Source organism: Drosophila grimshawi, unplaced genomic scaffold (genome assembly GCF_018153295.1).
Source record: "Drosophila grimshawi isolate 15287-2541.00 unplaced genomic scaffold, ASM1815329v1 contig_1369, whole genome shotgun sequence".
In the NCBI taxonomy this organism is placed as follows: domain Eukaryota; kingdom Metazoa; phylum Arthropoda; class Insecta; order Diptera; family Drosophilidae; genus Drosophila; species Drosophila grimshawi.
This window is the reverse complement of record NW_025062891.1, coordinates 410,055-437,635: the sequence shown is the minus strand read 5'-3', so window position 1 is coordinate 437,635 and position 27,581 is coordinate 410,055. Positions and strand designations below refer to the sequence as shown.

Genomic DNA, 27,581 nt, shown 5'->3' with positions numbered 1-27,581 from the left:
GTTCGCCACTTAATTATTTTTGCCAAAGTTTTGGTGCGGCATTTCTCTGACTCTGCTTCAAGCATAATAAAGCTCTTTAGTAAATTATTTTTAAGAATTGCCCTTCATCAATTACCGCACATAAAAGCTATGCAAATTTAATGATTATAAGCAAATTTTAATACTTATAATGGTTGACACATGCCATTAGTGTTACCATTAATCTAAAAACGGAAAACAACTTTTCAAATGACCAAGGTCGAAGCCATTTTAATGTGCAGGCAATTAATTTAATTTATACGCTGTGCGTTATTAAAAAACGCTCGAGGGTGCCCAGCAAATATTTAAATTATGTCCAAATTTCTAATAAACACGAAGGAATTTTATGATTTGTGTAACTCGCCAAAGATTGAATACTCTTTTCAGTAATAATGTTGAATATTCAACTTATTGGCAGCCAAGGTGTATTTCTGAGTCCTGCAGTAAGGAAAACAAATGTTGAAAGCTGGATACGAATGTGTATACAATTTTTTGCTTTGTGAAGAACAAGCCACATAATTAATCACAAATTGCGGAGAAATGCTCAGCAAAATGTATTAAATACAAGCTCAATTTCAAGTCATGTCTGGCAGGACGACAGTCGCAAAAGTGCAGACGCCGAATAAAAGTTAATATTTTATTCACATTAACAACACAGCGCAGCTACAGAATATTTGACTAAGGCCAGAAACAGACAAACAAGAAGCAAAACAAGCATAATTGCAAAGTAAATGCGATGGGACTGTGTGACCTTGTTTAACACAGACGCTGACATCACTCAGCGGCAGCGATAACATTGCCTGCTAGAGCGGATACGGTTTCGATAACAATCGTCTGCATACGTATAAGGAGGCAGGCAGCTGGCATAAACTGTCCAAGAAATTGTGCTCTGGGTTGAGTCTATTTTTGTGCGCTGTGCTTCGGCACATTGAACAGGTGGAAAAAGAAAAACCGAAATAGTTGCGCTGCGTCAGCATTTGAGATTTTCCAGGCTGTGGACTGCTGGGGGTGGCGAGCGGTGCGGAGGGGCATTTCTAGCATTCGTGCTTGCTTGGCTTGCTGCGATGTGTTTCATGGGCTGTTATTGTTTTCTTTTTTTTCACACATTCTCGCCGCATGCCGTGTTGGTTTATTTTTACAGCCGTTGTGGACCAAAGCAGTCCAGTTCTAGGGCCGAGTCGCCGAGTTGTCCCCCAAGGCAGCAATTTTTTAATTAGCAAAATTTGGTTTTTTGGCAATGGCCAAAATAACATCTCATTGCCTACTGTCATTTCATTTCAGTGAATTTAAATTTGCCTTTCGGCTACCAAATTAAATGAATGCTTCGCGACTGCCAAGACAATTTTGTGATTACAATTCGCGTTGCCATAGCTTGAAATAATGAAGAAAAATGAAACAAGAAAATTGAAAATCAAATTAAGTTACAATTGTTTGTGTGGAATGCAACTTGAAATCCTAGTGTCACTTAGATATTATTAAAATAAATAGCAAAATACAAATATAAATTATGAGAATAATGTTTATAAGCACAACATTCGTAATTGTTTTTATAAAGTTGGTTATATTCACTGGCTCTGTTATTCGAATATACCCCAATTTCCCAGGAATAGCGCATAATATATATATATATACATAGTTCTTCAGCAGCTTAGATGGCAAATATAAATAGCAAGTTGACCGCTTCAACGCTTGCCACTTTTTGTTGTTTGCTTAGTAAATTTGATTTGGAGTCGCCCACGCAAACAGTTCAAGAGCAGGCTTAGACTTGGTTAGCGCCTGGCACTCCATGCTAAATGCGCTCGGATTATATTCACATAAATCAACATAAAAACGTAACAAAAGGCCACATTCCACAAAATGGCAATGGCAATGGCAATGACCAAAAATTGTTGCCACAATAAGCAACAAGCAGTTGCTAACGAGTGCAAGACGAATATTGATTACCCTTAACAAATGTACAATATGAAAGTAGCTACTTCGTTTAGACGTCATCAATTATATCCTGTTACCATTTTAATGGCAATCTGTGTTTTTTTGCTTATGAATGTATTGAATATCATTTATTGAGAGAAACAAACAGACAATCATTAAATGTAATTGGGGTAACCAAAGAGTTTTCGTACTGTGTGTAACATATGCCACAACAAAATACCAATGCCCTTTGCTACTAGTGCAAAACAAATGCCAACGCATAAACACAACAAAAAAAAAATAAATAAACAAAAAGGAAGTCAAGCGAAAATGGGTTCAATGCGTTAGGGGGTTTTACTGTGTTGTCCTTGGGGGGAAATGCTTTCCTATTTTCGCTGCTTCTGTGGGTTAATTCCACTTGTTTGATATTGTTTGGAGTGGCTGCTCAACGTATTTCCGTTCTTTTTACAACATGGAATCGGAAATGAAGTCAGGCTTTACTTTGTCTGTCCCACTGTCAAAATATTTCACACTTGACTTTTGCGCTTTCGCCTGTAACGAACATTTTTCACAAATAATCGTAAATAAACAAAGCAGCTGTTGTTTGGCGACTAAATACATAGTTCCATTTGCCATTGCGGACAGTCAGTTAAAAATAGTCGCATTATTTATTTAAAAAGTTGACTTGGTGCTTAATATTTTATTGGAAAAACACGCGACTCAATGTCGTCATTGCGCTATAAAAATATTAATATGAATACAGCACATCGAGCATACGCCGAGTGGTCCACAGTAAAATCACCCTCACAACAGGAATAGAGCTGGCCATTGATATTTATAGGTTCCACATAATTCTTTTGACGTCTGTACTTCGTTTGTATTTTTGCCGCGAAAGGCAATTAAAAATGTTCGTGCAAATTTGCAGAAACTTTATTTGCATACTAAGTAAACATATTGTATACCCTTTTTCGCAAGAATATAAATTAGCTGTGCACGCACTGTGGTTTGCATTTATTGACAGACATTTTAATTATTTATGCTTTTGTTCTATTCTTTTTTCTTTTGACTTCTTATTGTGGCTTCTACATTGTGAGTCTCTTTGGCTCCTTTTGAACTTTTCCTGTTCGCTTGTGTTATTTGCTTTGGTTTTTCTCTGCCCGCAAATAATTTACAGCCCTTCAACTTTGCTTTCGCATATTTCAATCCAGATGGCCAATGTAACCGTATGGCTTAAAGTAAAAAATAAAATTAAGAACCCTAATTACGCATTCCAACCAACATGAACTTAAACAGCAGCCAACATACAAAAAAAAAAAAAGGTTGGTTCCCAGTCCCAATTCAATAAAATTGCTGCTCATTCAAGCTGAAAGAAGATAAAATTAGAAAAACCAAATACAGGTAATAATTGTTCGAAAAGTGGAAAGCTAAAATAAGTTTCTATACCCTGTTATTACAAAGTGGCTAAGGCAGGTATGATAAGATTCAAACTTTGGTTCAGCATTAAGATATTCTCACATTATAACATTATTATTTCAGTTTATTTTAATCCTTATTTAGATATGTGACAAGTATTTTTAATTAAGTCTTAATGAATATAAATGAAATATAATATTTAGATGAATACCAATCATGGTTTCAAAATAGACAAAATAAAAATCTAAAACTAACAACAAGTTTTAAGTTTTTGTGGCAGCTGAGTAAATTCAGCAATGAATATCTAATTAACACCAAAGTTACGCAATCAATTATTATATCATATCTTTCTAGACAATAATTGATTGCTTAACTTACAAGGTATTAATGAGCTTAACACCCTTCACTAAAGAAAACTTGATTTCTTTTTTTCCATTTTTGCCGCCCTTTTAATCAATAATTCAGCTACGACTGAATTTCAATTCGCTGTCCGCAAAAACTGACATTTGGCGAACTTCAGAGTTTTGGCAAAGGCAGGGAGAAAAGAAAATGAAAAAGAGGAAAATCTTTTTATTTCTTGTCGAAACTTGTCTGACCCAAATAGAATCAACAAATGTGGCTTAAAGTGCTGATGGAATGCTTGGACCATAAAACTTTGTCAATATTTTCGCAGCACACGCACCGTTGACTCGGCATGCTCCTGGCTGTGGTTAAGTGGTCCAGCAATGCGGTGGTGCGGTGTTGCGGTGGTTCGTTGGTGCGCTGTTGCTGTGGTGCTTTGGTGCGCATGTGGATCGTTCAAGTAATCCTAAGTTGGGCTAGGCAACACTTTAAAGCAAGCATCTGGGTATAGTTAATAGATAGCAGCACTTAATGAGATTTTCGACTTAAGAGAAAAGGTCTGCAGTAAATTGAGTAAGGCCAAAAAAAAGAAGCAGAAGCAGAACTTGAAGCTGATGTGAATGTGACATCAAAGCAAACATTTTTCCCATAAATCAATTTGCAAAATTTATTTTTCAGCATTAAGCTCAAGTTGCAGAAGACCTTAACCCTGCCCCACAAGCACCTGCCACGGGATTCAAACAAGAAATGCTGCCAAAAAAGTTCCCAGAGACATGGAAAAAAAAACACACAAAATATGTTGTTGTTGCTGTTGGAGTCGCTTGTCATTATAACTCGATTTGAGGCACAACACCCTCTGCTCCAGTCCCTACTTGAAATTTTTAACAGCTATGCTAATTTACACTCATTATGCGCTTAATTATGGCGCCTCTTGTCAAAAGGCGTTGTCTGCTTTTAGGCGTTTGGTTTGTTGTCGTCCCTGCTTTTACCCCTTTTCGGTCCGACTTTGTCGCTGTTCTCAATTTATGCAATTACAACTCACGCCTCACCCCCTTTCCCTCTCTCTCTCTCTCTCCAATATCGTAATATTTATTTAGTATAATTATTTGCGACAATAAATCAAGGAAATGTAATTAAAGCATCTGCAAATTATTGATGTTGTTGTAATTGGCTTTAAATTCGATTTTAACTTGTTCAATACAAACAACATTTTTAATCGTGGTCAACTCTTCTTCGTCCAGTCGAATCCCAGTTCCCCGCCTCCCTTCTCTCCTCGCATGCGACTGTTATGTAAATAATCAAACAGACATACACTCCGCGACATTCGATTAAAGGCACTCGATTTTTTCCTTATAAAATTGAAAATAAAATAATAAAAAAATGTTTTGTTCCACAAAAGTTAATTGTTAAATACACGTCAAAAAATAAAGGAATTAAATTTGTAAAATTAACACAACATTTTTTATTAATTTTTTTTTGTTTCAGTTGGATTACAAGCAGTGTTAATAAAATTAATATAATTTGTAGAAATTACATAAAACTAACACAATAATAATGAGTTCAGCTTATAGATTTGTTTATAGCCAAAAAAAAATCGATTTGACATCGATTCAACGACTTTTTAGAACTCAGATAGTGGGATTGTGGACTAGTCGTTAACGACCGCCTTCGTAGCTGCTCAACTGTGTCAAACTGTCGAGTACCAACTTGAAATCGACTGACCAGGTGTCCCCATATGTTCTCTATGGGTTTCAGGTCGGGTGATCTTCCTGACCACTCTAAAAGGTTAAAATTCTTATCCCGAATACACCCACGACAGGCTCGCGGCACATGTATTGAAGCAATATTCTGCTGGAATAAGACATTTGGGTCTGGTAGATGCTTCATTAAGTTCACCAAAACTTTGCAACAGGTTTTTAAAACCCTCCGTGCTCATTCGACCTGAAATTTTACAAATCGGGGTCCTGTTGTCATGACTGAATGCAGCCCAAATCATGAGTGAAGCACCACAACGACTTCCAGTAGGGAAAAATCTGTCAGACTTCTTCAAGTCGAGCCAGTAATAATTTAAAGCGTTTAAGACATTGAAATTAAAATGGTTTTCATCAGAAAATTCGCATTTTGCTACTCCTGGCTCTTGCAACATTTAATCTGGCTATGTGCTGTGCCCTCTTACTTAATACTGGTTTTGACCATATTTTCTCCCAAACCAATCGATCTTTACCCAATAAAATTTGTTGATTACTATGTTTCGATATTTGTAACCTTAAATCAAATAGAATTTTAGATGCTGTATCATTTTTATCCAAGATTACAGATCTCTGCCTGTGTGATAATTTTTTGATATTGGTTTTTTGGTACGGTTTTTAGCACAATAAATAAAATCAGTTGCCGGCAGTTTGATTTTAAATCGAATTCAACACAAAATGCAAATAGCAAAAGGGAAAACAAACAAAATGTAAAAATTTATGAAATCAATAATAATAATAAAAATTTCGAATTTTTATACTCTGAATCCATTAAAATTGGTTAAAAAAATGAGTATAATGGTTATGTCAAATTCAGCAACATCGCAGACAATAATCGGCAAAAAAATTGCAACAGGTGTTTTCTGAGTCTTTTGGCCTTATTCTGCCCGGAAGGCAACGACAATTTTGCAGGCCTCGTGTACTCAGATCATTATTTCACGCAAATTAAAAACTGGTAATCGATTTTTAAATTTTTATTTTTTGTGGCTGATGTGTAACCTGTGGTAAAGTGGGGTAGCTTAACTGTTGACCAATTTTGTAACCACATATACTTTCCGAATAATAAATTAAAAGTAAAGCAATTTTCTAAAATGCATACAGATTGTTTTTCTGAGTATTTAGAGTCAATATATATTATAGATATACATTATTATTTAAAGCTATTCTTGTTATTGCATCTCAGGCATTCTCACAAAATCAAGTAAGCGTCACAGATTGTGCATCCAACAAGAGTGACAGTTAAAATGTACTTTTTATTAATATAAGCTTTTTATACAGAATAACGTTGGGACACTGCATGCAAAATTGCAAAGTTTGAAAGAAGATTTTTGCCCAAAGCAAAACGGATAGCAATTGTTGCATTTTGTGCACTTTCCCCGTCCAAAAGTAAAATTGCCAGGTGACGTGGCAGCAACTGAGATTGCCACTGACTGACATCAGAAAGGGTCGACTCATGCTGACTGGCATGTCCAGGGTCGAGGGAGTGTTCTATGTGCGCACCGAGTCGGTTAAAGTAGATTTGAGTTGGGTGACCAGGGAATAAGAACAGCAAGTCATAAATTACATCAGGTGCGTGCAATTAACGCCTAGTACTTTATGGCATTTGAAGTAATACCCAACTCAATTCAACGCACTCGATATGGCCATTAGGCATGACATGCTGTCGTCGCTCCGTACGCAAATATTGGCCAACATTTCGAGTGCAAACAGTACGCGTAACCCTCCACAATTGAGCAGGACTTCAGCTGGACTCTGCGTGTGCTAATGAAGTCCAGCTGCAAGAATGGGTCTAAAATATCATTAGCGGTTGTTATGTACACACATCATATGCCTTGAGCAAACAGTAAACGCAATTAACAAGTCTAGTCTACAGACAGCAGCTATAATAACAAATTTATTTTCAGAATTTATCCAAAAGATAAATAGCATTTGCACTCAGCCTGGCTATCCAGAGTTGTAATAATACAAATAAAAATTACAAATTGTTTTTTATTTATTATTTGTGTATGCATTCCATAAAAAAAAATAATGACTGATCCTTGTTTTTGTTTTATATTTTGAATAATAGATTCCTTTGATTAAATAAATATTCGTTTTATATTTTCAATTCATTTATTGTATATAAAAACACAATTGAACAGAATACAGAATATGCAATTAACTTCTATAGACATTAGTACATTTCAATAAGAATTTACAATTGCAATCAACTCTAGCAAGAAAACATTCCTTAGAGCGATCACTGTACTAAATGATATCAGCATTATTTTGTCGCCTCATCGGACTGCAACTGCTGATGCTGCTGCTGCTGGTGTTGGGGAAAGTGAAACTTGCCCAGTTGCTCTATAATTTCACGCAGTTTCTCCAAGCCGAGAAGATTCAGCTCATAGGCATCCAATTGCTGCATTATAGCAAACCAGCGATGCAATTGCGGCCAACGTTGCGCCGTCACTGGAAACATGAGATTCACGGTGCTCAATGTGGTCACAATGGATATATCGGCGAGCGTAAGCTAAAAAAAAAAACAAAACTCAATTACAATTTTGTGGTTTTGCTTTAGTTCTCCAACTTGGGCTCACCTGTTCGCCGGCCATAAACTGCTGGTCGGTTAAATAATGTTCCATGATGTCGTATGCCTCGCACAGCTTGCGCTCGTGGTAATCCACATCCACATTGGCGAACTGCTTGCGTACGATTTCCGACTGTGGTAAGCTGAGTAAGTGCATCTGTCAGAGCCCGGACTTAAATGAGAACTCACCATTAAATCACTGTCACGGCGAAACAGAAAAGAGCATTCGAAGAACAGGCGATTTAGCACCTTCAGTCTGCCATTATTATCCATGGGCCACAATTCACCCGTCTCACCGAACTGCTCCACGAGATGGATGAGTATCACATGACTATCGGTCAGCACAAGATCTCCATACACCAAAGTGGGCACGCTGTGCTGCGGATTCAACTGAAGAACGGAGAGAAACAAAAATTGGAATGAAATTAGCCAAATCGGCATAAGATTTGCATGGCTTACCGTCAAGAACTGCTTCTCGAACTGGGCACCTTTGAATAAGTCAACGTAGCGCAGTTCCACATCAATATTCAGCATTTTGATTAGCATCAGGCAACTGCGCACAGGCGGACTGCGATCATCATAATATAAGATCGGCTTGGACATGATTCGACAGTCGAATCCAAGACGGACAAACAGCTCAACGAACAATACGACCGCTCTCACTGCAAGCGAGCAACTGAAACCCAAACAGCTGTTCTCTGAGCTACATATATAAAAACTGAGATAAAATAAATCCCGAGTGAGTGAGAGAGAGAGAGAGAAAGAGAGACTTATATTTGTAAAGCTAAATTTAAGTCAGGCTGCAAGAAGGAAAGTATATAATAGACACACATTCCAGATAATCAGTAGCCATATTTACGCTCACATCAAATTGATTTTCATTTTACATTCAATTAATTATATAAGAAAATAAATAGGAAAAATTCAAAATTAAAATACCGGACTTAATGTAAAGCCAGATTCGTTCAGTTGGCTCCACGCCAGTCGATCAGTATCGACAAACCGCCTCAGTTAATCGACATGCCATCGTCGACTGCCAACAGCTGTTACACATTCTTCACTTCCTCACTTCGGTCACACTGCTGCTACCATCTGAAGAGCAATTTAATTTTGCTAAATATTATTAAATAACTTTAACTTAAAGTGAAGTGATTTTTAACTGTCAAATCACTCAGCATGTACCTCTCGGCCCAATTGAGACTGCTATCCAGATGCCGTCTGACGCGTCACATTGCCAGTGGCAATGGCACACATTACACAATCGCCGCATCGCCGGCCACTGCCGCAAAAGAGGAAGAAGAGCACATTGAAATTCCCAAACGGATTCAGCGCTCGTCAACAGATCTGCTGCAGGCGTTGGCCAGCACCGTAGGACGTGACTCGACGGCGCCGCACTACAAATACCACGATGATCCCTACCTGATACCCATGTCGAATGTGGCCAAGCGGACCTATGCTCTGTCCAAGGAGGCGGGACGCAAGGCGGCCAATTGGATTAAGGAGGAGCATCGCGAACTGTTCCTGGTAAGAGAAAGGAGGAAATCTGAAATATTAAATCTAATAGCTTGCTTCGTTACACAATTTAGCATCAAGAGGCGCAACCGGCCATTGAAAAGTTTGCACCATCCATGGTCTACACGGAACAGTCCGATGTGGATGTGGACTCCCTCCAGCAGCTGATTGATCAAGGTGAGCTGACGGATGCGACGCTGGTGTACAACTTGCTGGAACAAAAGGGCGTCGCAGTTAGTGATGCGCTCAAGCAAAGTCTTTTGGAGCTGGTCTGCTTTTACAACAATCAGGAACCACTGCCCGAGGAGTATATCGAAGAGCGCTGGTTCCTGCAGAATAGTCGTCGGCGTGAGCGACACGGCAAGACATGGAAAGATGGAGATTTGGCCGAGAAACTCTATGAAGCCATTGAGCCAAAGACTCCCCAATCCTATGCAGCCCTCATCCGTGGCATGGCCAAGTATTTGCAGTGTGAACGTGCCTATGCGCTGCTCCAGGAGGCGAATGAGAGGCAGATACAACTGGACACCAACACCTACAATGCCATAATACAGATTGTCAGCTATCTGAAGGACTCGGCCGATCAGCGTTGGCAGCTGTGCTCGGAGTTGCTACAGCAGATGGCCGATCAGCAGCTGCATCCCAATCTGAATACGCTGAATGCGCTACTCGAATGCATCAGTTCCTTTGGCAATTTCAAACTGGCTCGCAGCTCAGCGCTCAAGTTGCTGGCTGAATTTAAGCAGCTGGGCGTGGTGCCCAGTTTAGGCACCTATTATTACCTGCTGATCATATTCTGTCGTGAGCGTGCTCCAGTCTCCCATGTTATTGTGGACATTCTGAACGAGATTGGAGGCAAGGAGTTTAAGATTCAGCATCCCAAGGACACGTATTTCTTTGCAACGGCTATGGATGTGTGCCGCAATCATTTGCATGACAAGGCGCTGGCCAAGAAGGTGAATGACCTACTGCACACGGGCAGCAATTACGATTTGGTTGGCGACTCCTTCAAGGAGTCCATCTACTATCGCAATTATCTGGCCCTGCTCTGCCAGACCGAATCGATTGAGGACTTTATGCAGACCTACGATCTGCTAGTGCCCAACATATACATCCCGGAGCCGGGCATCATGGAGGAGATACTCAGAGCTGTGGAGATCAGTGGAGCCGTTGACCAGGTGCCTCGCATATGGTCGGACATGGTCATCTTTGATCATACGCATCGCGAGAGTCTGTTGCTTTATGTGCTTCGCATAATGGTCGATAATCGTCCAAATGCTGAACTGCCCGCCCAGCAACAGCTACCCGAGCAGTGCGCCAAGGTCGCCCTGGACATGTTCAACAAAATCGAGGAGTCGGCGAAACGCATCCGCAAGGTCTCCTTCACCGGCCAAATGCTGGGCAACATTCTCACGCTGCTCGTGCGGGACGCCGGCAACACCAGCAGCTTCGAGAAGGCCAGCGAGGTTTTCGCCTACATTGACAAACAGCAGCATCGCATTCCCGGCACACCAGCCGACTCCGCCCTGCTCGAATACGTGGAGGCGGCCGTGGTGCATAAGGCGCCCACTCAGGCGCTCGCCGCCCTCCAATATGCCGTGGAGAACAACATGGAGACGAGTGCCCTGGCAAAGTGCATCCATGATGGCTACACGCTAAGCGAAGTGCATTTGGCCAAGTTGAAGTCGCTCGTCGGTGAAGGCTTCCTAGAGAAATAAAATCCTATCGGTTGTCTGATTAAATTCGTTTTGTAATTGCAATAAATACAAATTAGTTTATAATTATTTAAATGTGTATATAAATGCAGGGAATGCATCGATAGAATACTAAAACTCATTCGATTTGTGCTGAGATTGCTTAAGTAAGTATGACTAGTCTGGATATTGATATTTGTGATTCAATCCTTTTTCGGCCCCGGCAGCCAGTTGACGCCATCGTGCGGCAGATCGCTGCGCACGAAAGGCGACAGCCAGGTCCAGTGCATCCGCTTGCCCAGCACCATTTCGCAATTGGCGCGCAAGCCGAGATCATATTTGGTGCTCTGGCGCTCCTTCATCACAGCGCCACGCTTAAACATGGGCAGATGATAAATGAGCAGCAACGTGGACATACCAAAGGCCAACAGATTCAGTTCGTAGATCACTACATAAAAGTTCTCCCAGCTCGCGTGCACGGTAAGGCTCAGTGCCGGCACAAAGATGGTAATGAGGGTATATGGTCGCCAGTAGTAGTCGGCGTGCAGATACCAGAGATAAATGCTGGCATTGATGCTCACATAGCAGGCGCCGATGCACATGTAGAGCAGATAATAGAAGAAATAGCGATAGTTGTGGTGACCAATGCAGCAGCAGGTGAAGCGACAGTGATGATCCCGCTTCAGCACGCACACGTTGCACACCTCACAGTGCCAGGCACGGGGCGGCACCAGCGTCTGGCACATATCGCACATGTGCCAGCGACTGAGCAGATGAGCCTCCAGCGGCGGTTTCAGTATAACCACTGCAAAGTAAGTTTGTTCAGATAAAAATGAACATACTGAATATGGATAGCTACTTGCTTTTAATAGACGTATCCACCAGCATGCAGGCCAGCATGTTGGACGTTAGATTAAACACCAAAAAGAGTCCGGCCAGCCAGATAACTGTGTACCAGAAGCTGCCCACATTATGCAGTTCCGGCATAATGACGGTGACTTGAAAGATGTACGTGATTGGCACGAAAACAGCAATAAGCATGAAACACGCTCCATCGGCAATGGAACGTGGGCGAAATGCCCGACCCAATGGTCGTAGTATCATAATTCTAAAGTTCACTAAATTAATTTACAATAAATAACAATTTTTAAATTCGTTTGACAGTCCAGTTGGACACAAGCATTAGTAAATAAATAAGTATTTTGGCTTATCGATAGTATTTTGATATTTTTTGGTAATTTTGTGTATCGATTTTGCTTGCGTGCGTGAGTGAAAGCAGCTGAATGAAATGAACAGAAAATGAAAGTCACAGCATTAAATGCGAATAAATTAACATGTTATTAAAATACATATTAAATGAATGAATGAATTAATTAAATTACTTTAACTAATAACATGTTTGACCATATAAATATAAATTTTGCTTTTCCTATATTGAGTGACTATTGAGTTGTTTTGGTTGAGCAACACTAACTGCAATGCCAAACCTACCTCAAAAAGCCTGCGAGCATTTTCCTGATTTCAGTCACAGCTGCATAAACATTTACCCTACCCCAATAACTCTCCATGGCTATTTAAATGCATGTGCGTGAGTCACTGTGATGCAGTCACGATGACGCAGTCACAAAGCTGATGCTGCTCATCTCTATTGAGAGCTGCTAATGCAAAGAAGAAATACAAGTGGGAGAAAGAGAGAGGGCGAGCGCAAAGCAAAAACGCTGCTGGTAATCAAAAATTACTGAAACCATAAAACATTCCAAATGCTACGGTAAAATAAATATCGTATCAGTCGTACTTATTGCATTGCGCACCGAACACCTACAACGACAACACACCACAAACAACACCATTCAACACACACCAAAAACAATGAATCGACAAGGTGCGCAGCTGGCACTTTGTTTAGTCGTAATTTACCTGCTGGAATCGATCTCTGCTGGCGTCCCCCTCAATAGATACGAGACGCTGTTGAAACAGCAGTCTGAACCGCAGGACGAGCTGCTGGGTCTGTACGATGGCAAAGATAAGGTTGTCAAGCTAAACGTTAACAATTTCAATGAGACGGTGCTGGAACAGAATCGCGGCTCGCTGGTTGAATTTTACAATACATATTGTGGGCATTGCAGACGTTTTGCGCCCGTCTACAAAAAGTTGGCGGAGCAGCTGCATCCGTGGCAGGATGTGGTGATTGTGAGTGCCATCGATTGTGCCGCAGAGGAGAACAATGGCATTTGTCGCACCTACGAGGTGATGAGCTATCCCACGCTGCGCTACTTGGGACCTAGCTTCCAGCCCACCGCCACGCAATATGGCGTCAAACTGGAGACACAAAATCCCGACGAGTTGCGCTCGCTGCTCGCTGGTCTAGTGTCAGTCGAGAATCAGACTGCGAATAATATACATTGGCCAAATGTTGCGCCTGTTACGGAGTCTGATTCGGCTGGTAATCTGTTCGAGGATCTGCAAAGCGTGCAGGAGCAGATAGCGCTAATCTTTGAGCCGGAGAACTCCACGCTGGCAATTGAAACGGCGATGTTTCTGTTGAACTGGCCAGCGGTGGAGGTGCGTCGTATTAACGATGCTACAATTGCTGCTAAATTCAAAATTGATAGCAAGCAGCATCAGCTGGCGCTGCTGGATCGGCGGGGTGCCATCCAAATACACACGCCAGCCAATCAAACCAGCATAGCCTATGCCCAGGCCATAGAATCTGCGCTTCGTGCTTTGAACATGACGCCCCGACCGCAAAAGCAGTTGCAGCAACAGCAGCAGCTCCCATCTGCACCAATCGGTCGCAATCGAGAAGTCAGCGAAATTATCAGCGAGGTGCATCGCAATAAGCATTTGATATATCAAGCGGATCTGGAGCAGGCAATACGCACCATTCTCCACAACGAGGTGTCCAAGCAGAATGAGATTGGTGGTGAGCCCCTGGTTGCTCTCCAGCGTTTCCTAACTGTGCTGGAACGTTACAATCCGTTGGGCACCAATGGACGGCAGATGGTCAGCAAGCTGAGGGAGTTTGTGGTGCAGTTCAATCAAAAGCTGTCGGGTCAACAGTTCGAACAGGAGCTGCGACGCTTGGTATCGAAACTGGGTCAAATATATTCCACCACAAATTATGTGGGCTGCACTGGCTCCAGTCCGCATCTGCGCGGCTTTACCTGCTCACTGTGGACACTTTTCCATTACCTGAGCGTACAGTCAGCCGGCAATGAAGAGGCACAGGATCCACTCGAAGTGCTACAGGCAATGCATGGTTACGTTCGGAATTTCTTTGGCTGCACCGATTGCAGCAACCATTTCCAGGTGGGTCACATAGCTTCTAATCTCTCTCTCTCTTCCTCTCCAAAATCAATTCAAATTTTGCCTACGTGTTAATAATACCTTGTTGTTAATGTCGTATTATATATATATATATATATATATATATATGCTTTCACTATGAGATCAGCGTATGACCCTCGGGCTATTTTGACGCAAGCGGGGGAAAAATTGTGTTCAGTTATAGACTAATCATTGTTCAACAAAAAAAAATACTTGTTTGCTTTAATGTGTTAAGCTCACAACAGCAACAACAACGCCAAGTTATCAACTTCGACTTACGGGTTACAGTCATAATCGCGAACAATAATATATATGTTAAATAAATTAGATTCGTTTTTGTCTAATGGGTTAGTACTTATACCAAATTCGATTACACTTACAAAGTGAGAATTAAGTAGGAATGGATGAAGTTATCTATGAAAAATTGAGTGGTATTATTGAAATATCTAAATATATAAACTCGCATGAATGAATTTATGTGAATTGTGAATCATAGCTTAATAAGGCCAAAAATTCAACAGTTCGCGGAAATTTTATAGTTCTTCTATTGGGGCTTATCATGTAGATGGACACCAGACTTCTAATGCCCTGCTTTGCATAATAAATATAAATTCAGTATCATTTTTGGACGCGTAAACTTTATGAATTTAACTACTCTTAACAATTAGTAAAGAACATATTGCGTATTATATATATATAACTATATATACATATAATTTAATTAACCAGTTGCGGTAATAATTGAATTTCCTGATTGGCATATTATGGCCAATAGACGTGGTAATTGAAAGACCGTGACTCTAACACAATAAATATAAATTTGGTATAGAAACTTCCGTGGCAAAAATAAAAATAGGACAAAGCGTGGAGTGACCCAGAAATTGGCGTCAATTATTTAAACAAATGTTCCATCTGTTTGCGTAGAATAGTTAACTTACTTTTGTGCAGATGTACAGCAGTCTAGTTTTTGCAACTCGTTTAATGCTGATTGAGCATATTGTATGTTTTTCATGTATTATGGGGGGTCAAAGCCCTTATTATTTGTATGTATTATGCTGATAAATAAGTTTAATTGAGCGGTCACGTATGCAAGATCAACGTGGATTGCGAAATTGTTTAGAAATTCTTTGCACTGATGTTTATTATACTGATGATGTTTGTTGCGTAACCAGCAAAAGCCAGCGTAAAATTACAATTTGTCTTTATTTATCTTCGACACCGACCTAAATTGTTGTTTTTTATACTCCTATCAGCAGCTGTTCAAATTGCTAAAAAAAAAAAAAAAATTGACACAAGTGTATCTGTCTCTGCTGTACGAGAAATCTTTATTAATCTATATGGTGTGTCGTACTTAGGAAATGGCAGCACGCCGAAAAATCTGGAGCGTAGCCTCGAAAGACGAAGCCGTACTTTGGCTATGGGCGGCGCACAATGAGGTCAATCAGCGACTAGCCGGAGATGCGACCGAGGATCCACAATTCCCAAAAATACAATTTCCCAGTGCCAACAGCTGTGCTCAGTGTCGTCGGGCAACCGCAAATGCCTCTAAGGACAGCTTGGAGTTGAACTGGAACAAGGATGCGGTGCTCAGTTTCCTCAAGAACATACATAATCCGCAATTTATCAGCCGCTATGGTGTGCCGCGCGAGCAGCTGCAGCACGAGGCGCTCGTCAAGGAACGCCAGAAGCGTCAGATCTCCAGCGTTTTCTCAGACATGGATGTGCGAATGGGCATGTTCCTGTATGCCTTCTGCATTTTCATGATGGTGTTGGCCTTCAAACTGTTCGCCTTTAAGGGCGGCTATCGGAAGAAGCCCTACGGCCACGATTTGCTCGGTAAAGTGTAATTCAAACAAATCGAGGAATTACACTAAAAAAAAAAAAAAAAAGACACGAACACCGAAAGTGATCGCAATATCGAACGACCACTTTTTATTGTTTGTTTTTTGTATGTATGTATGTATGTGACACAAAGTATTTAAGATGAAAGTGTATATATCAATAATCTTCCAGTTGTAATCCTTTATCATAATGACAACAATCGCTTTTGTAAAATTACGTATTAAAATGTTTTATACACCAGCAGTCCAAATAGAAGAATAAATTCTATCTACGAACGATTGTTTATCGGCAAATCATTCAGGTAGCTCTTGTCTGTTCCTAACAACTTATAACATCTGTTTCGAGTCGTGTCGTTTGACTTTTACCACGCAAACAACAATGTGCAAACATTTGAGATAAGAATTGGTGGCTGGGTGGCCCATTAAAATACTCGATTACACGATTCTGATAATATTGAATGCAATTGTAGAAAAAGCTGTTTACAAGAATGGCTGACCTTTGAACTGATCTTGAGAGAGATTGTTCAACGTGAACGACATGCAAAATGAGTCTTAAAGTCTGGATGCCACCAGGGCAGCACTTTATAGTTTTCCATATGGGAATATTTCACTGTTATGCTGATCTGGCCGTTGCTGCTGCTGTTATCCTCGACAAAGTCCAGTTCCAGGTTCGTGGTCCGCATATCCGTGCAGAGCAGCTCACGGGTCGCCTTGAGGCGAAAGCGCGACTGCTGCTGGTTGTAGAGCAACTGGAATGGCAGCGGCATAAATTGTCGACATACAACAATCAGCAGGACAACACCATCATGACGATTGGCATAGCTTTGTGCTGGTGCACCATCATCCTCGGCAAGTGTTTCCCAATCATTGACCACATCCGTATCCGCCGCCATCTCCGCCAAATGTCCACATGTCCTTGCTCGATTCGAAAGTGTATAATAGACGAACCACAAGCGACGAAACTCTCTCTGCGAGCAGCATACAAATTTTCGCTGCAGCAGCCAGTCGAGCTTGTAGCCCAGCTCAATTCGCTCACTAAACGGTCGATAACAATGGAAAAGTGACTGGATCACTCGTGATCGCAGCGCTTTTGCATCACAATTACGTATTGCTTCCAATTGCAGCTCGGCGGGCAGCTCCAAATTCCACACCTTGATGGATCCAGCCAGGCAATAGCGTTTGTACATGTTCCGCCAGAAGGCTCGCGAGTTCACCAGCCGGGCGGTCTGTTTGCATACCAAAGCAAAGGCTTGCACGTCCTCCGGATCTAGATGCATCGCTATATGCAACCAAATATCATGTCCAATACAAATCCCGTTGTTGTTGTTGCTGGCAGCATTCTCATTTATTGCGGCAATTGATGTCGCAGTGGATTTCGTCTTCAGCTCAACGCGAAAGTCCGATTGACGTGCAAATATTGCTGTGTTTTAACAAATGCTAAATTATAGAGTGTAAGCAAATACGCACGCTACTTACCGCACTTACCCCTGCTGCGGTACAATTTCTGATGTATGCATTTCTCAGTTTCATCATCCAACATTTAAACTCCACGTTCTGTTTACATTCCCAGCAGCTTAATTACATTGCGGATATTCCCTTATAGGCATAGAAAGTAATATTGTTAAATATAAACATAAAATTACTTTAAATAATTATATTTAGTATCGAATTTAAATAAACTTTATGATATGAATCCAAAATCAGCCGTACAAAATAAGATTATTTTAAGGATTTTCATTTGAAAATTAAGTTTCAAATGGAATGCCCATTTTGCTCATGTCAAACATTATTCAACACTGGAACACATTTATCGATAGCAACAATGCGCTTATCACTGCACGTTCTTTATTTATAAACAATCTGTTGACATATTTATTCTGTTAAAAATGCCCATAGATTGTAAAGCTAAATGTGGCAACAAAGCCGCTTTAAAGGTAAAAACTGAATTTCATTGATGTTAACACAAGCTATAGTTCTATCATTCTGATAGCGTCCTAAGACCGGCGACGCTCTGTGCAAGGATTGCTTTTTTGCTGCCTTTGAAGCTGAAATCCATCACACCATTGTCTCGAGTCGTCTCTTTCGACGTGGCGAAAAGGTTGCCGTCGCTGCCAGTGGTGGCAAGGACTCCACAGTTTTGGCGCATGTGTAAATTTAACACTAACACGTTTCACACCCATCCTAATCCCTGTAATTACAGCATGAAACTGCTCAACGAACGACATGATTATGGTCTGGATCTGGTGCTGCTCTCGATTGACGAAGGCATCACGGGCTATCGGGACGACAGCCTGGAGACGGTCAAACAAAATCGCGACGACTATCAAATGCCACTGAAAATCCTCTCCTACGAGGAACTGTACGGTTGGACTATGGATCGTATTGTGGCGCAAATTGGCCGTTCCAACAATTGCACATTTTGTGGGGTCTTTCGCCGTCAAGCATTGGATCGAGGTGCAAAACTGTTGGGCGTCGACAGCATCGCAACCGGTCACAATGCGGACGACATTGCGGAAACGGTGCTAATGAATATACTACGCGGAGATACAGCACGTTTGCGTCGCTGCACCAATATCCGCACTGGCGGTGGCGAAGATTCCATTCCCCGGGTCAAGCCGCTCAAATACAGCTACGAGAAGGAGATCGTTATGTATGCGCACTACAAGAGATTAGTATACTTTTCCACGGAATGCGTGTTTGCACCGAATGCTTATCGGGGACATGCACGCGCCTTCCTGAAGGACCTGGAAAAAGTGCGACCATCGGTAATCATGGACATCATCTATTCGGGCGAGCAGCTGCGTTTCAAGGATACCGCAAAGAAACCTGTGCGTGGCATTTGCGAACGCTGCGGCTTCGTTTCCTCTCAGCAGCCATGCAAGGCATGCGTTCTGCTGGAGGGACTTAATCGAGGTTTGCCCAAACTGGGCATTGGCAAGAAATCGAAAGGTGATCGCATGATTGCCCAGCAGAACCAAGAACTCGCACTACGGGAGCGCGCAAATTTAGTAAAAAACGATTTTTAATATCAAAAATTCATATTTATTTGTTGGCTACTTTCTCTCATACAATGATTCGCAACATTAGCTTGGATCTGTCAGATCGGATAGAGCACCTGCAAAAGAGAATGATGAAGGATTAGTATTCTTGTTTGGTCACAAACATTAGCAGATCATTAGGTATAAGACTCAGTGCCAATTTATTAACCAGGGTCCATAACCGGCTAAGCAAGACTCCCAAACTCCAAAAAAATATTGAAGCAGATTGTCAGCGCTTAGCTTTTATATGGTGTCTGTGAATGGTTTAAATTATCATCACTGCAAGGGCAATACAACAGCACCTTGTAATAGAATACTAACCAAATCAGATAAACTCTCGATGCATTTAAGGGAACAACAGCACTTGCGGCTCAAATCTTCCCATGTGCGCCTATAACCTACAAAAGAACAGAGTACTTCATTAAACAATTTGCTAAAGATGATATGAAAAGTATGGTTCAAAAGCATCTTCAGTATTTAATTACATATAGAATGAATCACAGTGGTTCATATGAGGTGTCAGATGTAAAATTTCATCAGAGAAAGAAGCTAAATGAACTTTTAAAATAGTTGTAAACTTACCTTTCTTTTAGAATACGCTATAAATCTCGACCAAGATTCTTCTTTTGCCTGCAAGAATAAAAATAGAACTAAATTAGTTAAGCCGAAATGCGACTTTCACAACCACAATATAAATGTATTTATTTAAAATGTTTGCTTCACAAAAAAAATATGCACCGCAAATTTCTGAAATAAATTTGGGTTATGCTTGTGTGAAACAAAATTAATCTGCGAACAGAAAAAAAGCACTAGCTAAAGTGGAAAATATATCTTTACACCAGCGACTCGTGTTCGCAAACAAAATCGAATTGCAAAATAAATGTGCACTTACCAAATTGAAATACGCCTGCTTCCGCTGGCTTTATTGCTTGATATTCACCTGTTAAAAAGAAGGGAATAATGTTTATACAACTATATTTAGTGGGTGGGCAATAAAATGTGCAAGTGCAGGAAACGGATCCTTTGCCACGTGACTATAATAATAGCCGGGATAGGGACTGCTGTCCTGCACTCAAGTTTGATCTTGCAGCATTGAGTTCTGTAGAAAGGCTTGTTGTACACTTGACACAGTTATATTCGCTGCAATCTCAATTTACAGCTTTCAATTAATATAATAAACTTACATTTTGGGAGTTCAATTTACCGCCATCTTCTACAGCCAGAATTAAAGTGACGGAAACCACCAACGTTGGCTGCGCTAGTCGTCAGCACAGAGTTGCACGCAGGCTTGAATCGATAACTGGAAGCGAAATAGATTCGATATTTTTCACACGCACACATGCAGGCCTTGTTAAAATTCTAACTGTTCTTGAAGAATTTGCTGCCTTAAATAAAAGAAGCGATTAGATTTTATTGCAGTGCTAAAGTGAATTTCTCTTACTCAGGTCTAGGCCACAACTCAAAATGACTTCATTTAATGCACCAACTGTACTGATGCCGCTTGGTATGAACTTATTTTTTAAATAAAAAAATTGTTTGAAATTTTTGAAATTTGCCGTTTTTCTTTTGTTTCGTTCAGACGAATACTACGATCATTATGTGAACCCAAAGCCCCATATACCAAAAAGCTATCCCGGATACAGTGGTCGAAAGCAACGGCAAGCAGCTCATCTACAATCCTACAGGGATGACCCCGATGACAATGAAGATCATGACGACGATGACGAAGATGACGAAGAAGAGCAGCCGCAGCAGCAGCAAGTTGATGAGTATGATTCTCCCGTGGATGAGTCCAACCAGAATCAAATTGAGTTTGAAACTAATGAGTTTAATCAACTTTATAAAGACATCGATGATCCAATGGGTCCAGAGCAAGCAGAAACAACACCCCCTACTTCGACACAGTGGCGAATACATCCCACTAATGTCAACAGGCCACCGGGCGCTGCTCCTTTGGTCCACAATAATGCTCATGGTAAATCAAAAATGCAGCAACACGGATCACGCCTCAATCGCCCTGGACCTGGGCGCTTTAAAAAACAGACAAATTATAAAAACTATTCTAATAATAATCGCAATAACTCACGAATCTCTGTACATGACCGTTTGGGAACCAATTGGCAACGTGGTCAGCGGCGAAACGGCAACTTTCTTAACCCGATCAATAATAGCCAAAAACTAAACGTTAACATGAACAACAACAAGAATAATAATTGTAATAATAATCCACAGCAGCAGATCTTCATGAAGTTAAACACTCAACTTGAGTATGGTCAGGCACCGCTAAAGGTGACCGCCGATCTCAGTCCGAAAAAAAGCCAAGGTTCATATTTGAATGGAGGAAATTACAAATTAAATAGTTATCCGAGCCAAAACTGGTGCAGTTCGAACTCGATAACTTCGCTGACAAACTCGGCTAACGACGTTCAAAGTAATAGCCGCGCTTTAATTCATAATAATATAAATGATAATTATCAAGCTGAAAGACTTAATCTCAATAATAACCAAGTTGAAAATAATTTGGGGCATGTTGCCCGCGTCACTTCTATCAATGAGCCGGCTTTGGACAAAACCAACGATGGGCAACTGCAACCGAGTCTGATTAACCAAAACAGTCAATTGAAGCATTTAACGGCAAATTCGGGCACAGGTGCTTTGATTGCCTCGGACGCAGTGCGTCTGATCGATCTGCAGAACAACGGACAGAACTTAAATATAGCTGAGGTGGCCAAAAATGCCATGCTGTTATTGAGCCAGGTCTTTCACAAGCCCTTGCTGAATGAGAATGTGCAGCAGGAGCTCTCCTATCTGCAGGTAAATAAACAATCAAAATTACTCCCAATATGAGTATAATAGTATCTATTTGCATAAAACAGCAAAACGGTCTGCCTGAAGAATCAACTGGACTGGACATGGAAATAAGTCCTCAAGTCACCAATATGAGGATGCACCAGCGCTTCCAGTAGGTCTTCAATAATACAATTTAGAGAGTATTTGTGCTCATAGTAGCATAAATTCGTAAGACAAAATGAAAAATATTTATATTTAAAAGTCTAACGCTCAAGTATTCGTTCCAAGCGAATGGTAAAATAAGAATGGCGCTCTATGTGAATAGTGCGTAGGCGTTGTGGAAAAAGAAGAGAACAGCTCCGCGGTGAATGGCAACCAACGCACACTGGTACAACTGAAAGTTTATTTTATTTTTGTATTATTATTTTTCGGCTGATAAGAAAAGGCCGTGCCGCTTATCAGCAATGCACAACAAGACAGAAAGAGAGAGGCAGTGCGTGAGAGAGAGGGAGAGAGATGTGAAGCGAAAGCGTACAAAAATATAAGCAAACCGCGATAAGTGACGGGCAAAGCGAATATTTTTATTAACGCAGAGATGTGTTGACGATTAGGAAAAAGCAAACTGAAAGCAAAAACAATCAATTAGTAAATCTACTAAAGGCTTACAACGTGGATGTACAAAAGTTGCAAATGGATAACGATAACGTTTCAGTGTGTTAATTGATTCACTTTTAACTACGAAAATAATTAACCTACAATTACATTTAGTAATAAATACAACAAATGAATATTAAAATTAGCAGCTGTGCGAGGAAAGCGTAGAGCGATTCTTAAGTTTCCTTATTACATTCGATTTATATTCAACATTTAATGTATAAAACCGATAAATAAAGAATTTTCAATAACTTGAGTGCATAATATATATATAAATATATACCAAGCAATAAATGCCGCTTCATTATCGCCGCTCAGCATGTTGAAGTCCAAGCAATTGCTAAAACATTTAGCCAAAGGTAAGCAGCCTCAAAAAACCTTGTACTTTCAATTTCTGGAGCGCAATTTAGCTGGACAATCTTAATTTTTTATTAAGTGCTTGCCTTGCTTGCTTTCGTTGTTTACTTCGTCCGATTCCTCTGTGCGCTTCCAGCGCGTTTCCGCTTTTTTTATTATCAGCTTAGGCTAAGGCATGTGATTGTGTGCTGATGACATTGCCAGGAATCATATTCTAAGATAATTTTGTCTTTGTGTTGCCACAGACTACTCAATTTTCTAAACCAAAACTCATCTTTTGTCCGCTTCCATTCCATCTTTGACAAATGTACTGGTAAAAATGTTGTAGTTTTCATTATCAACGATGAACAATGAAAACATTGTCGGAGTTCTTGAATAAATTAAATAATATTTTACATATGTCTGACAATTGCTTTATTCAAGAATATTCAAACTTTGCGCCTGCAAATTTTAAACTGAAGCGCGCATTGGTCGTATCGAAGCTGTCACGCTATGAAGTGGAGCAACTGCGTCATCCGGATCTTTCACGCGAACAGCTAGAGCAGAAGCTGCGCGATCGGGGCACCGATGTCGAAATGGTCCTCTATCTGCACAATCTGCACAAGGACTTTGAGCAGCGAATTGTGCAAAGCTTCCAGAATGTCGGCTGCGAGGTGAAGTTGTCCAGCAGGTGCGTGGCCCCAACCTATCTATATATATATATATATCGAATGTGATACTAGTACCTATATGTATGCATATATATATGTATATATAATTATATATATATATATATATATATATATATATACATATATATATATTTATTTCTAACGTTTGTTTGCTTGTGTGTGGCTTTATTGTGGCTATGTCTGGTGTGTCATCATCGTCCTCGTCGTCGTCGTCCAAATGTCAATTCTACGAAATTAACTGTACTGATTCCCGCCATCCACATAATGTGTCCCTGTCGCTGTTGACTTTATTAAACAAGCAGACTTGAATTTAGAAGCTCTCTGAGCAAGGATGTGATGAACTGGGCGGATGTCATTGTGCCCGTTGGCGGCGATGGCACCTTTCTGCTGTCCGCCAATCGTGCCAGTCCTCTGTTCGCGCTCAGCCAGCAGAAAACACCGATTGTCGGCTTTAACTCGGATCCACAGCACTCCGAGGGACGTCTGATGCTGCCCAAGCATTACTCCGAGAATCCCGCCGATGCAGTCGAACGCATCAAGAGCGTAAGTCACTAATCCAGATATCTTATCAGCAATGTAGTCTTTAATATTTTGTATTAATCTCTGACTCGCAGGGCGACTTTAAGTGGATACATCGAACACGCATTCGTACCACGTTTCTAGGCAGCAATGGCACGATTCCCGAGTCGACGGACCTCTTCAGGCACACGACTGTCAAAATGGAGCAAGTGGATACGTCGCCGGAAATGCTGGATAAGCATATGGCTGGCAAGTACAAGGCCAAAATGAAGCGTGTTTTACCATATCTGGCGCTCAACGAGGTCTGCGATTTAACCCAGTCAGTTGTCTGTTCGAGCTAATTCTGGAATCCTCTGCAGGTCTTCATTGGTGAGCATCTGTCGGCACGCGTGTCTCTCCTGCAGCTGGTGCTGGACCATCAGGATGTGGTGAACAAGACGAAATGTTCGGGCCTGTGCGTCAGCACCGGAACCGGATCCACATCCTGGCATACAAGCATCAATCGTATCACCAGCAGCAATGTAGACGATCTGCTGCAATCGCTGCCCAGCAGCGATTCGCCGGTTGTGCTACAGTTGCGCGAGAATGTCGAGGAAATCGCCCAGCGCTACAATCAGGGACTGCTCTTTGCGCCAGATGATCCGCGCCTCTGCTACTCCATCCGTGAGCAAATCTGTGTCGGCGTATGGCCATCGCCAAAGACATTCAAGGCGCGCGACTTTGTGCAGAGTGTGTTCATCAAGTCGCACTGCATCGATGCCAGTGAGTAGTAGTGTGATTGATTAATCTGTTTTAATATATACATATACATATATATATGTAATGCATTTGACAGATCTGGTCATTGATGGCAGCATATCCTATCCGTTTAACGATGGTGCCAAAGTGCTGCTGGAGGTCCATCCTGAGGATGCACTCCTAGCAATCGCCCTAGACTGAAAGTTCAAAACTTGAAAACAGACGTTAGAAAAGTGCCTGCTCTAAAAATACTGAAGGCTACTTCTACTGCTGCATTCGTTTGAAGCATGTCTGAAATATTAAAATTAAATTTAATATATTTAATGATGCGTTTCCCGACTGCTTAGTAGTGTAAGGTCGAAAGTTATTTGTTATAATATATATATTCACATAATTTAATAAGCCTCAAGTTGCAGTTGCCTTGCGCTTCACATTTGCTTTCTTTTTTAATGTGCTTTTAGATTTGGATGTGCTGCTTCTACTTTGTTTGAGTGGCGTCTTTGCTTTCTCATCTGCTGCTGGGCGTTTCCTGAACTTCTTCTCAAATCGCGCACTATCCACGGTCTTGAAGCGTTCATCCTGTAGCAGCGCTTTACCCTCCTCACTTGCGGCCTGATCCGCCTGCTGCTGCCTTCGATTGCGGCGTATCTCGCGCAATTTGTCCTTTTGCTTCTTGCGATACCTGCATATAAAGTGGATATATATTAAATATGTAGATAAATATTTGCGGTGGGTAGATTTGGCACTTACAGTGCCTCCATTTGGTCTGGGTCCTTGCCCTCCATAATCCACGTTTTGCGTCTGTAGTTCTGGGCTCGCTCGTCAAAGTCATTGTTGTCCAGCTGCATCTCCGACTCGCGGCGTGACACATTCACCTGCATGAATATGCGCTCCACCATACGCTCTAAAAAAATGCACAAATTATATAAATTAATCTGGATTAGATCTATGTGACACATACGATCGATGGGATGCTCTGTAAGTTTAGTGTTGATCTCTGCTTCAATGGCGCCAAGCAATTCCAAGTCGCGTGGAAATCGAAATATTGAGATGGCCAAGCCTTTGCGTCCCGCCCTGGCAGTGCGACCCACACGATGTATATACTCCTTGGGTGTACGCGGCAGCATGTGATTAATTACCAACTGTACACTGGGTATGTCTAGGCCACGTGCCGCCACATCTGTGGCAATAAGCGTGCGTATGTGATTAGATTTAAAGCGACTCAGCGCCGCAACACGTTCCTTTTGCCGCATGAAGCCATGGAGGCAAACATTCTCGATTTCCATGTTGGCCAGCGTCATGGAAAGAAGCTGACAGTATCTGAAATTCTTATATTATAATTTCTGCAGGATTTTTATGTTCTAGTCACTCACTTTTTCGTATTGGTAAAAATCATGACATTGGAGTTTTCATTCTCCTCGCGATATTTGCGCAGAGATTCCACAAGCACCATATCACGATCATAATCGGCACAAAGCAAATAGCGCTGATCGAGTGTATCCACAGTAGCCACATCAGAGTCCTGCGACCATTCTAGACACTATATACAAGGTAACTAATTGAAATATATATTAAATTATATACATTTACACACTCACATCTTTTGCTATGGGAAAAATGCTGGACTCTTTCATAAAGTCCTTCATTGTGGCCGAGAAGAATAGATTCTGTCGACTCTTGGGCAGACATCTTTCGATTATGGCCAGACTTTCGTCGAAGTCGCCATTCAGCATGCGATCTGCCTCATCCACGACCAGATACTTTAGGTTATCGAACGAGAAGGTGTCACAGCCGGTCAGATGATCTGCCAGACGTCCCGGCATGGCAACTACAATGTGTGGTCGCTGCATTAACTTCTGGCTCTCAATCATCTGATCTGTGCCGCCGGATACAACGCAAACGCGGACGCCCATTGCCTGGCCGGCCACAAGAAACTGTTCGGAGATTTGGTAGGCCAGCTCGTGTGTGGGCGTCAGCACAAGGGCAAAGTGACTGACAGGCTCTTCGCTTAGCCTCTCCAGTATGGGCAAGGCGAAGGCAAATGTTTTACCCGAGCCTGTTTTAGCCGCACCAATGCAATCCTTGCCAGACAAAATCGCTGGTATGCAATTTTCTTGTATAGGCGTCGCTCCTTTGAGACCTGAGAAATTGTTAAATTTAAAGACTCCTAACAAGCTTAGTTCTTTATTTTATTTAGCTCACCTAACTTGGTGAGTTGCTTGGCCAGCCATGGTCGCAAGCCAAGTTGTAGAAAAGCATTTGTTTCTTTGCGCTGCATTTTTGTGGCGAACACTGTATCCAAAATAAACACAACGTGCGCAAGACCAGGGCTGACAAATTAACGTATCTTCGCTAAACAATATATATTATAATAAAAATCGATATATCGATTAACTGAGTCACTGGTCTCTAACTAACACAAATAGCAACTATCGGTGT

The 27,581-nt window shown here is 41.3% G+C and overlaps 9 protein-coding genes and 1 long non-coding RNA gene across 13 annotated transcripts; 5 read left to right on the top strand and 5 right to left on the bottom strand.

Moving 5' to 3' along the window:
• Positions 1 to 7,525: 7,525 nt before the first annotated feature.
• On the bottom strand, positions 7,526 to 8,660 carry LOC6561306 (glutathione S-transferase E14). Its single transcript, XM_001986857.2, has 4 exons — positions 8,461 to 8,660; positions 8,191 to 8,391; positions 8,012 to 8,134; positions 7,526 to 7,944 (listed from the first exon to the last, which is right to left on the bottom strand). The coding sequence occupies exons 1-4, from the start codon at positions 8,602 to 8,604 to the stop codon at positions 7,696 to 7,698; spliced, it is 717 nt and encodes a 238-aa protein (XP_001986893.1). The 5' UTR covers positions 8,605 to 8,660; the 3' UTR covers positions 7,526 to 7,695.
• Positions 8,661 to 9,054: 394 nt separating this feature from the next.
• On the top strand, positions 9,055 to 11,297 carry LOC6559090 (protein PTCD3 homolog, mitochondrial). Its single transcript, XM_001986856.2, has 2 exons — positions 9,055 to 9,525; positions 9,588 to 11,297. The coding sequence occupies exons 1-2, from the start codon at positions 9,178 to 9,180 to the stop codon at positions 11,229 to 11,231; spliced, it is 1,992 nt and encodes a 663-aa protein (XP_001986892.1). The 5' UTR covers positions 9,055 to 9,177; the 3' UTR covers positions 11,232 to 11,297.
• LOC6559089 (probable palmitoyltransferase ZDHHC24) lies at positions 11,268 to 15,488 on the bottom strand. Its single transcript, XM_001986855.2, has 3 exons — positions 15,473 to 15,488; positions 12,071 to 12,325; positions 11,268 to 12,012 (listed from the first exon to the last, which is right to left on the bottom strand). Coding segments are annotated over exons 1-3 (858 nt in total). The 5' UTR covers positions 15,474 to 15,488; the 3' UTR covers positions 11,268 to 11,410.
• LOC6559050 (sulfhydryl oxidase 1) lies at positions 12,883 to 16,672 on the top strand. The gene is made up of 2 exons (XM_001986854.3): positions 12,883 to 14,516; positions 15,890 to 16,672. The coding sequence occupies exons 1-2, from the start codon at positions 13,077 to 13,079 to the stop codon at positions 16,379 to 16,381; spliced, it is 1,932 nt and encodes a 643-aa protein (XP_001986890.1). The 5' UTR covers positions 12,883 to 13,076; the 3' UTR covers positions 16,382 to 16,672.
• Positions 16,430 to 17,956, bottom strand: LOC6560207. Of its 2 annotated transcripts, none has more exons than XM_001986853.3 (2): positions 17,852 to 17,956; positions 16,430 to 17,795 (listed from the first exon to the last, which is right to left on the bottom strand). In XM_001986853.3, the coding sequence occupies exons 1-2, from the start codon at positions 17,913 to 17,915 to the stop codon at positions 16,900 to 16,902; spliced, it is 960 nt and encodes a 319-aa protein (XP_001986889.1). In that variant the 5' UTR covers positions 17,916 to 17,956; the 3' UTR covers positions 16,430 to 16,899. The 2 variants fall into 2 exon arrangements, with proteins under 2 accessions (XP_001986889.1, XP_032591213.1); XM_032735322.2 differs by having other exon boundaries at positions 17,861 to 17,956.
• Positions 17,957 to 18,175: 219 nt separating this feature from the next.
• On the top strand, positions 18,176 to 19,420 carry LOC6560206 (cytoplasmic tRNA 2-thiolation protein 1). Its single transcript, XM_001986852.2, has 3 exons — positions 18,176 to 18,309; positions 18,366 to 18,523; positions 18,576 to 19,420. The coding sequence occupies exons 1-3, from the start codon at positions 18,262 to 18,264 to the stop codon at positions 19,399 to 19,401; spliced, it is 1,032 nt and encodes a 343-aa protein (XP_001986888.1). The 5' UTR covers positions 18,176 to 18,261; the 3' UTR covers positions 19,402 to 19,420.
• Positions 19,395 to 20,491, bottom strand: LOC116805123. The gene is made up of 4 exons (XR_004365041.1): positions 20,306 to 20,491; positions 19,996 to 20,043; positions 19,735 to 19,811; positions 19,395 to 19,490 (listed from the first exon to the last, which is right to left on the bottom strand). It is a non-coding gene; the product is annotated as an uncharacterized LOC116805123 (long non-coding RNA).
• Positions 20,492 to 20,832: 341 nt separating this feature from the next.
• LOC6559687 (asparagine-rich protein) lies at positions 20,833 to 23,125 on the top strand. Its single transcript, XM_001986851.3, has 3 exons — positions 20,833 to 20,917; positions 20,993 to 22,227; positions 22,290 to 23,125. The coding sequence occupies exons 1-3, from the start codon at positions 20,878 to 20,880 to the stop codon at positions 22,377 to 22,379; spliced, it is 1,365 nt and encodes a 454-aa protein (XP_001986887.1). The 5' UTR covers positions 20,833 to 20,877; the 3' UTR covers positions 22,380 to 23,125.
• A 32-nt stretch (positions 23,126 to 23,157) lies between these two features.
• LOC6560574 (NAD kinase 2, mitochondrial) lies at positions 23,158 to 25,541 on the top strand. 3 transcript variants are annotated; one of them, XM_032735477.1, is made up of 6 exons: positions 23,158 to 23,216; positions 23,638 to 23,884; positions 24,203 to 24,428; positions 24,500 to 24,706; positions 24,764 to 25,166; positions 25,240 to 25,541. In XM_032735477.1, the coding sequence occupies exons 1-6, from the start codon at positions 23,177 to 23,179 to the stop codon at positions 25,341 to 25,343; spliced, it is 1,227 nt and encodes a 408-aa protein (XP_032591368.1). In that variant the 5' UTR covers positions 23,158 to 23,176; the 3' UTR covers positions 25,344 to 25,541. The 3 variants fall into 3 exon arrangements, with proteins under 3 accessions (XP_032591368.1, XP_032591367.1, XP_001986886.1); XM_032735476.1 differs by having other exon boundaries at positions 24,200 to 24,428; XM_001986850.3 differs by having other exon boundaries at positions 24,188 to 24,428.
• Positions 25,448 to 27,472, bottom strand: LOC6560573 (probable ATP-dependent RNA helicase Dbp45A). The gene is made up of 6 exons (XM_001986849.2): positions 27,345 to 27,472; positions 26,741 to 27,282; positions 26,516 to 26,682; positions 26,104 to 26,462; positions 25,893 to 26,046; positions 25,448 to 25,824 (listed from the first exon to the last, which is right to left on the bottom strand). Exons 1-6 carry the CDS (start codon positions 27,418 to 27,420, stop codon positions 25,548 to 25,550), a joined length of 1,575 nt encoding a protein of 524 aa, XP_001986885.1. The 5' UTR covers positions 27,421 to 27,472; the 3' UTR covers positions 25,448 to 25,547.
• Between the last annotated feature and the right edge of the window lie 109 nt (positions 27,473 to 27,581).

What these genes read in the sequence shown, in the direction of transcription:
- LOC6561306 (XM_001986857.2), bottom strand. Translation starts at nt 8,604, where the DNA reads ATGTCCAAGCCGATCTTATATTATGATGATCGCAGTCCGCCTGTGCGC. An exon ending in TCGAGAAGCAGTTCTTGACG is followed by an intron (nt 8,392 to 8,460) that starts GTAAGCCATGCA and finishes TCCGTTCTTCAG; the next exon opens with TTGAATCCGCAGCACAGCGT. An exon ending in GCCGTGACAGTGATTTAATG is followed by an intron (nt 8,135 to 8,190) that starts GTGAGTTCTCAT and finishes AGCTTACCACAG; the next exon opens with TCGGAAATCGTACGCAAGCA.
- LOC6559090 (XM_001986856.2), top strand. Translation starts at nt 9,178, where the DNA reads ATGTACCTCTCGGCCCAATTGAGACTGCTATCCAGATGCCGTCTGACG. An exon ending in AGCATCGCGAACTGTTCCTG is followed by an intron (nt 9,526 to 9,587) that starts GTAAGAGAAAGG and finishes TACACAATTTAG; the next exon opens with CATCAAGAGGCGCAACCGGC.
- LOC6559050 (XM_001986854.3), top strand. Translation starts at nt 13,077, where the DNA reads ATGAATCGACAAGGTGCGCAGCTGGCACTTTGTTTAGTCGTAATTTAC. An exon ending in ATTGCAGCAACCATTTCCAG is followed by an intron (nt 14,517 to 15,889) that starts GTGGGTCACATA and finishes TGTCGTACTTAG; the next exon opens with GAAATGGCAGCACGCCGAAA.
- LOC6559089 (XM_001986855.2), bottom strand. An exon ending in GGTGGATACGTCTATTAAAA is followed by an intron (nt 12,013 to 12,070) that starts GCAAGTAGCTAT and finishes CTTACTTTGCAG; the next exon opens with TGGTTATACTGAAACCGCCG.
- LOC6560207 (XM_001986853.3), bottom strand. Translation starts at nt 17,915, where the DNA reads ATGTTGGATGATGAAACTGAGAAATGCATACATCAGAAATTGTACCGC. An exon ending in CCGCAGCAGGGGTAAGTGCG is followed by an intron (nt 17,796 to 17,851) that starts GTAAGTAGCGTG and finishes GTTAAAACACAG; the next exon opens with CAATATTTGCACGTCAATCG.
- LOC6560206 (XM_001986852.2), top strand. Translation starts at nt 18,262, where the DNA reads ATGCCCATAGATTGTAAAGCTAAATGTGGCAACAAAGCCGCTTTAAAG. An exon ending in GCAACAAAGCCGCTTTAAAG is followed by an intron (nt 18,310 to 18,365) that starts GTAAAAACTGAA and finishes TCATTCTGATAG; the next exon opens with CGTCCTAAGACCGGCGACGC. An exon ending in TCCACAGTTTTGGCGCATGT is followed by an intron (nt 18,524 to 18,575) that starts GTAAATTTAACA and finishes CTGTAATTACAG; the next exon opens with CATGAAACTGCTCAACGAAC.
- LOC6559687 (XM_001986851.3), top strand. Translation starts at nt 20,878, where the DNA reads ATGACTTCATTTAATGCACCAACTGTACTGATGCCGCTTG. An exon ending in AACTGTACTGATGCCGCTTG is followed by an intron (nt 20,918 to 20,992) that starts GTATGAACTTAT and finishes TGTTTCGTTCAG; the next exon opens with ACGAATACTACGATCATTAT. An exon ending in AGGAGCTCTCCTATCTGCAG is followed by an intron (nt 22,228 to 22,289) that starts GTAAATAAACAA and finishes TGCATAAAACAG; the next exon opens with CAAAACGGTCTGCCTGAAGA.
- LOC6560574 (XM_001986850.3), top strand. Translation starts at nt 23,177, where the DNA reads ATGTTGAAGTCCAAGCAATTGCTAAAACATTTAGCCAAAG. An exon ending in GCTAAAACATTTAGCCAAAG is followed by an intron (nt 23,217 to 23,637) that starts GTAAGCAGCCTC and finishes GCTTTATTCAAG; the next exon opens with AATATTCAAACTTTGCGCCT. An exon ending in GTCGCACTGCATCGATGCCA is followed by an intron (nt 25,167 to 25,239) that starts GTGAGTAGTAGT and finishes TGCATTTGACAG; the next exon opens with ATCTGGTCATTGATGGCAGC.
- LOC6560573 (XM_001986849.2), bottom strand. Translation starts at nt 27,420, where the DNA reads ATGCAGCGCAAAGAAACAAATGCTTTTCTACAACTTGGCTTGCGACCA. An exon ending in CAAGCAACTCACCAAGTTAG is followed by an intron (nt 27,283 to 27,344) that starts GTGAGCTAAATA and finishes ACAATTTCTCAG; the next exon opens with GTCTCAAAGGAGCGACGCCT. An exon ending in CCAGACCAAATGGAGGCACT is followed by an intron (nt 25,825 to 25,892) that starts GTAAGTGCCAAA and finishes CTTTATATGCAG; the next exon opens with GTATCGCAAGAAGCAAAAGG.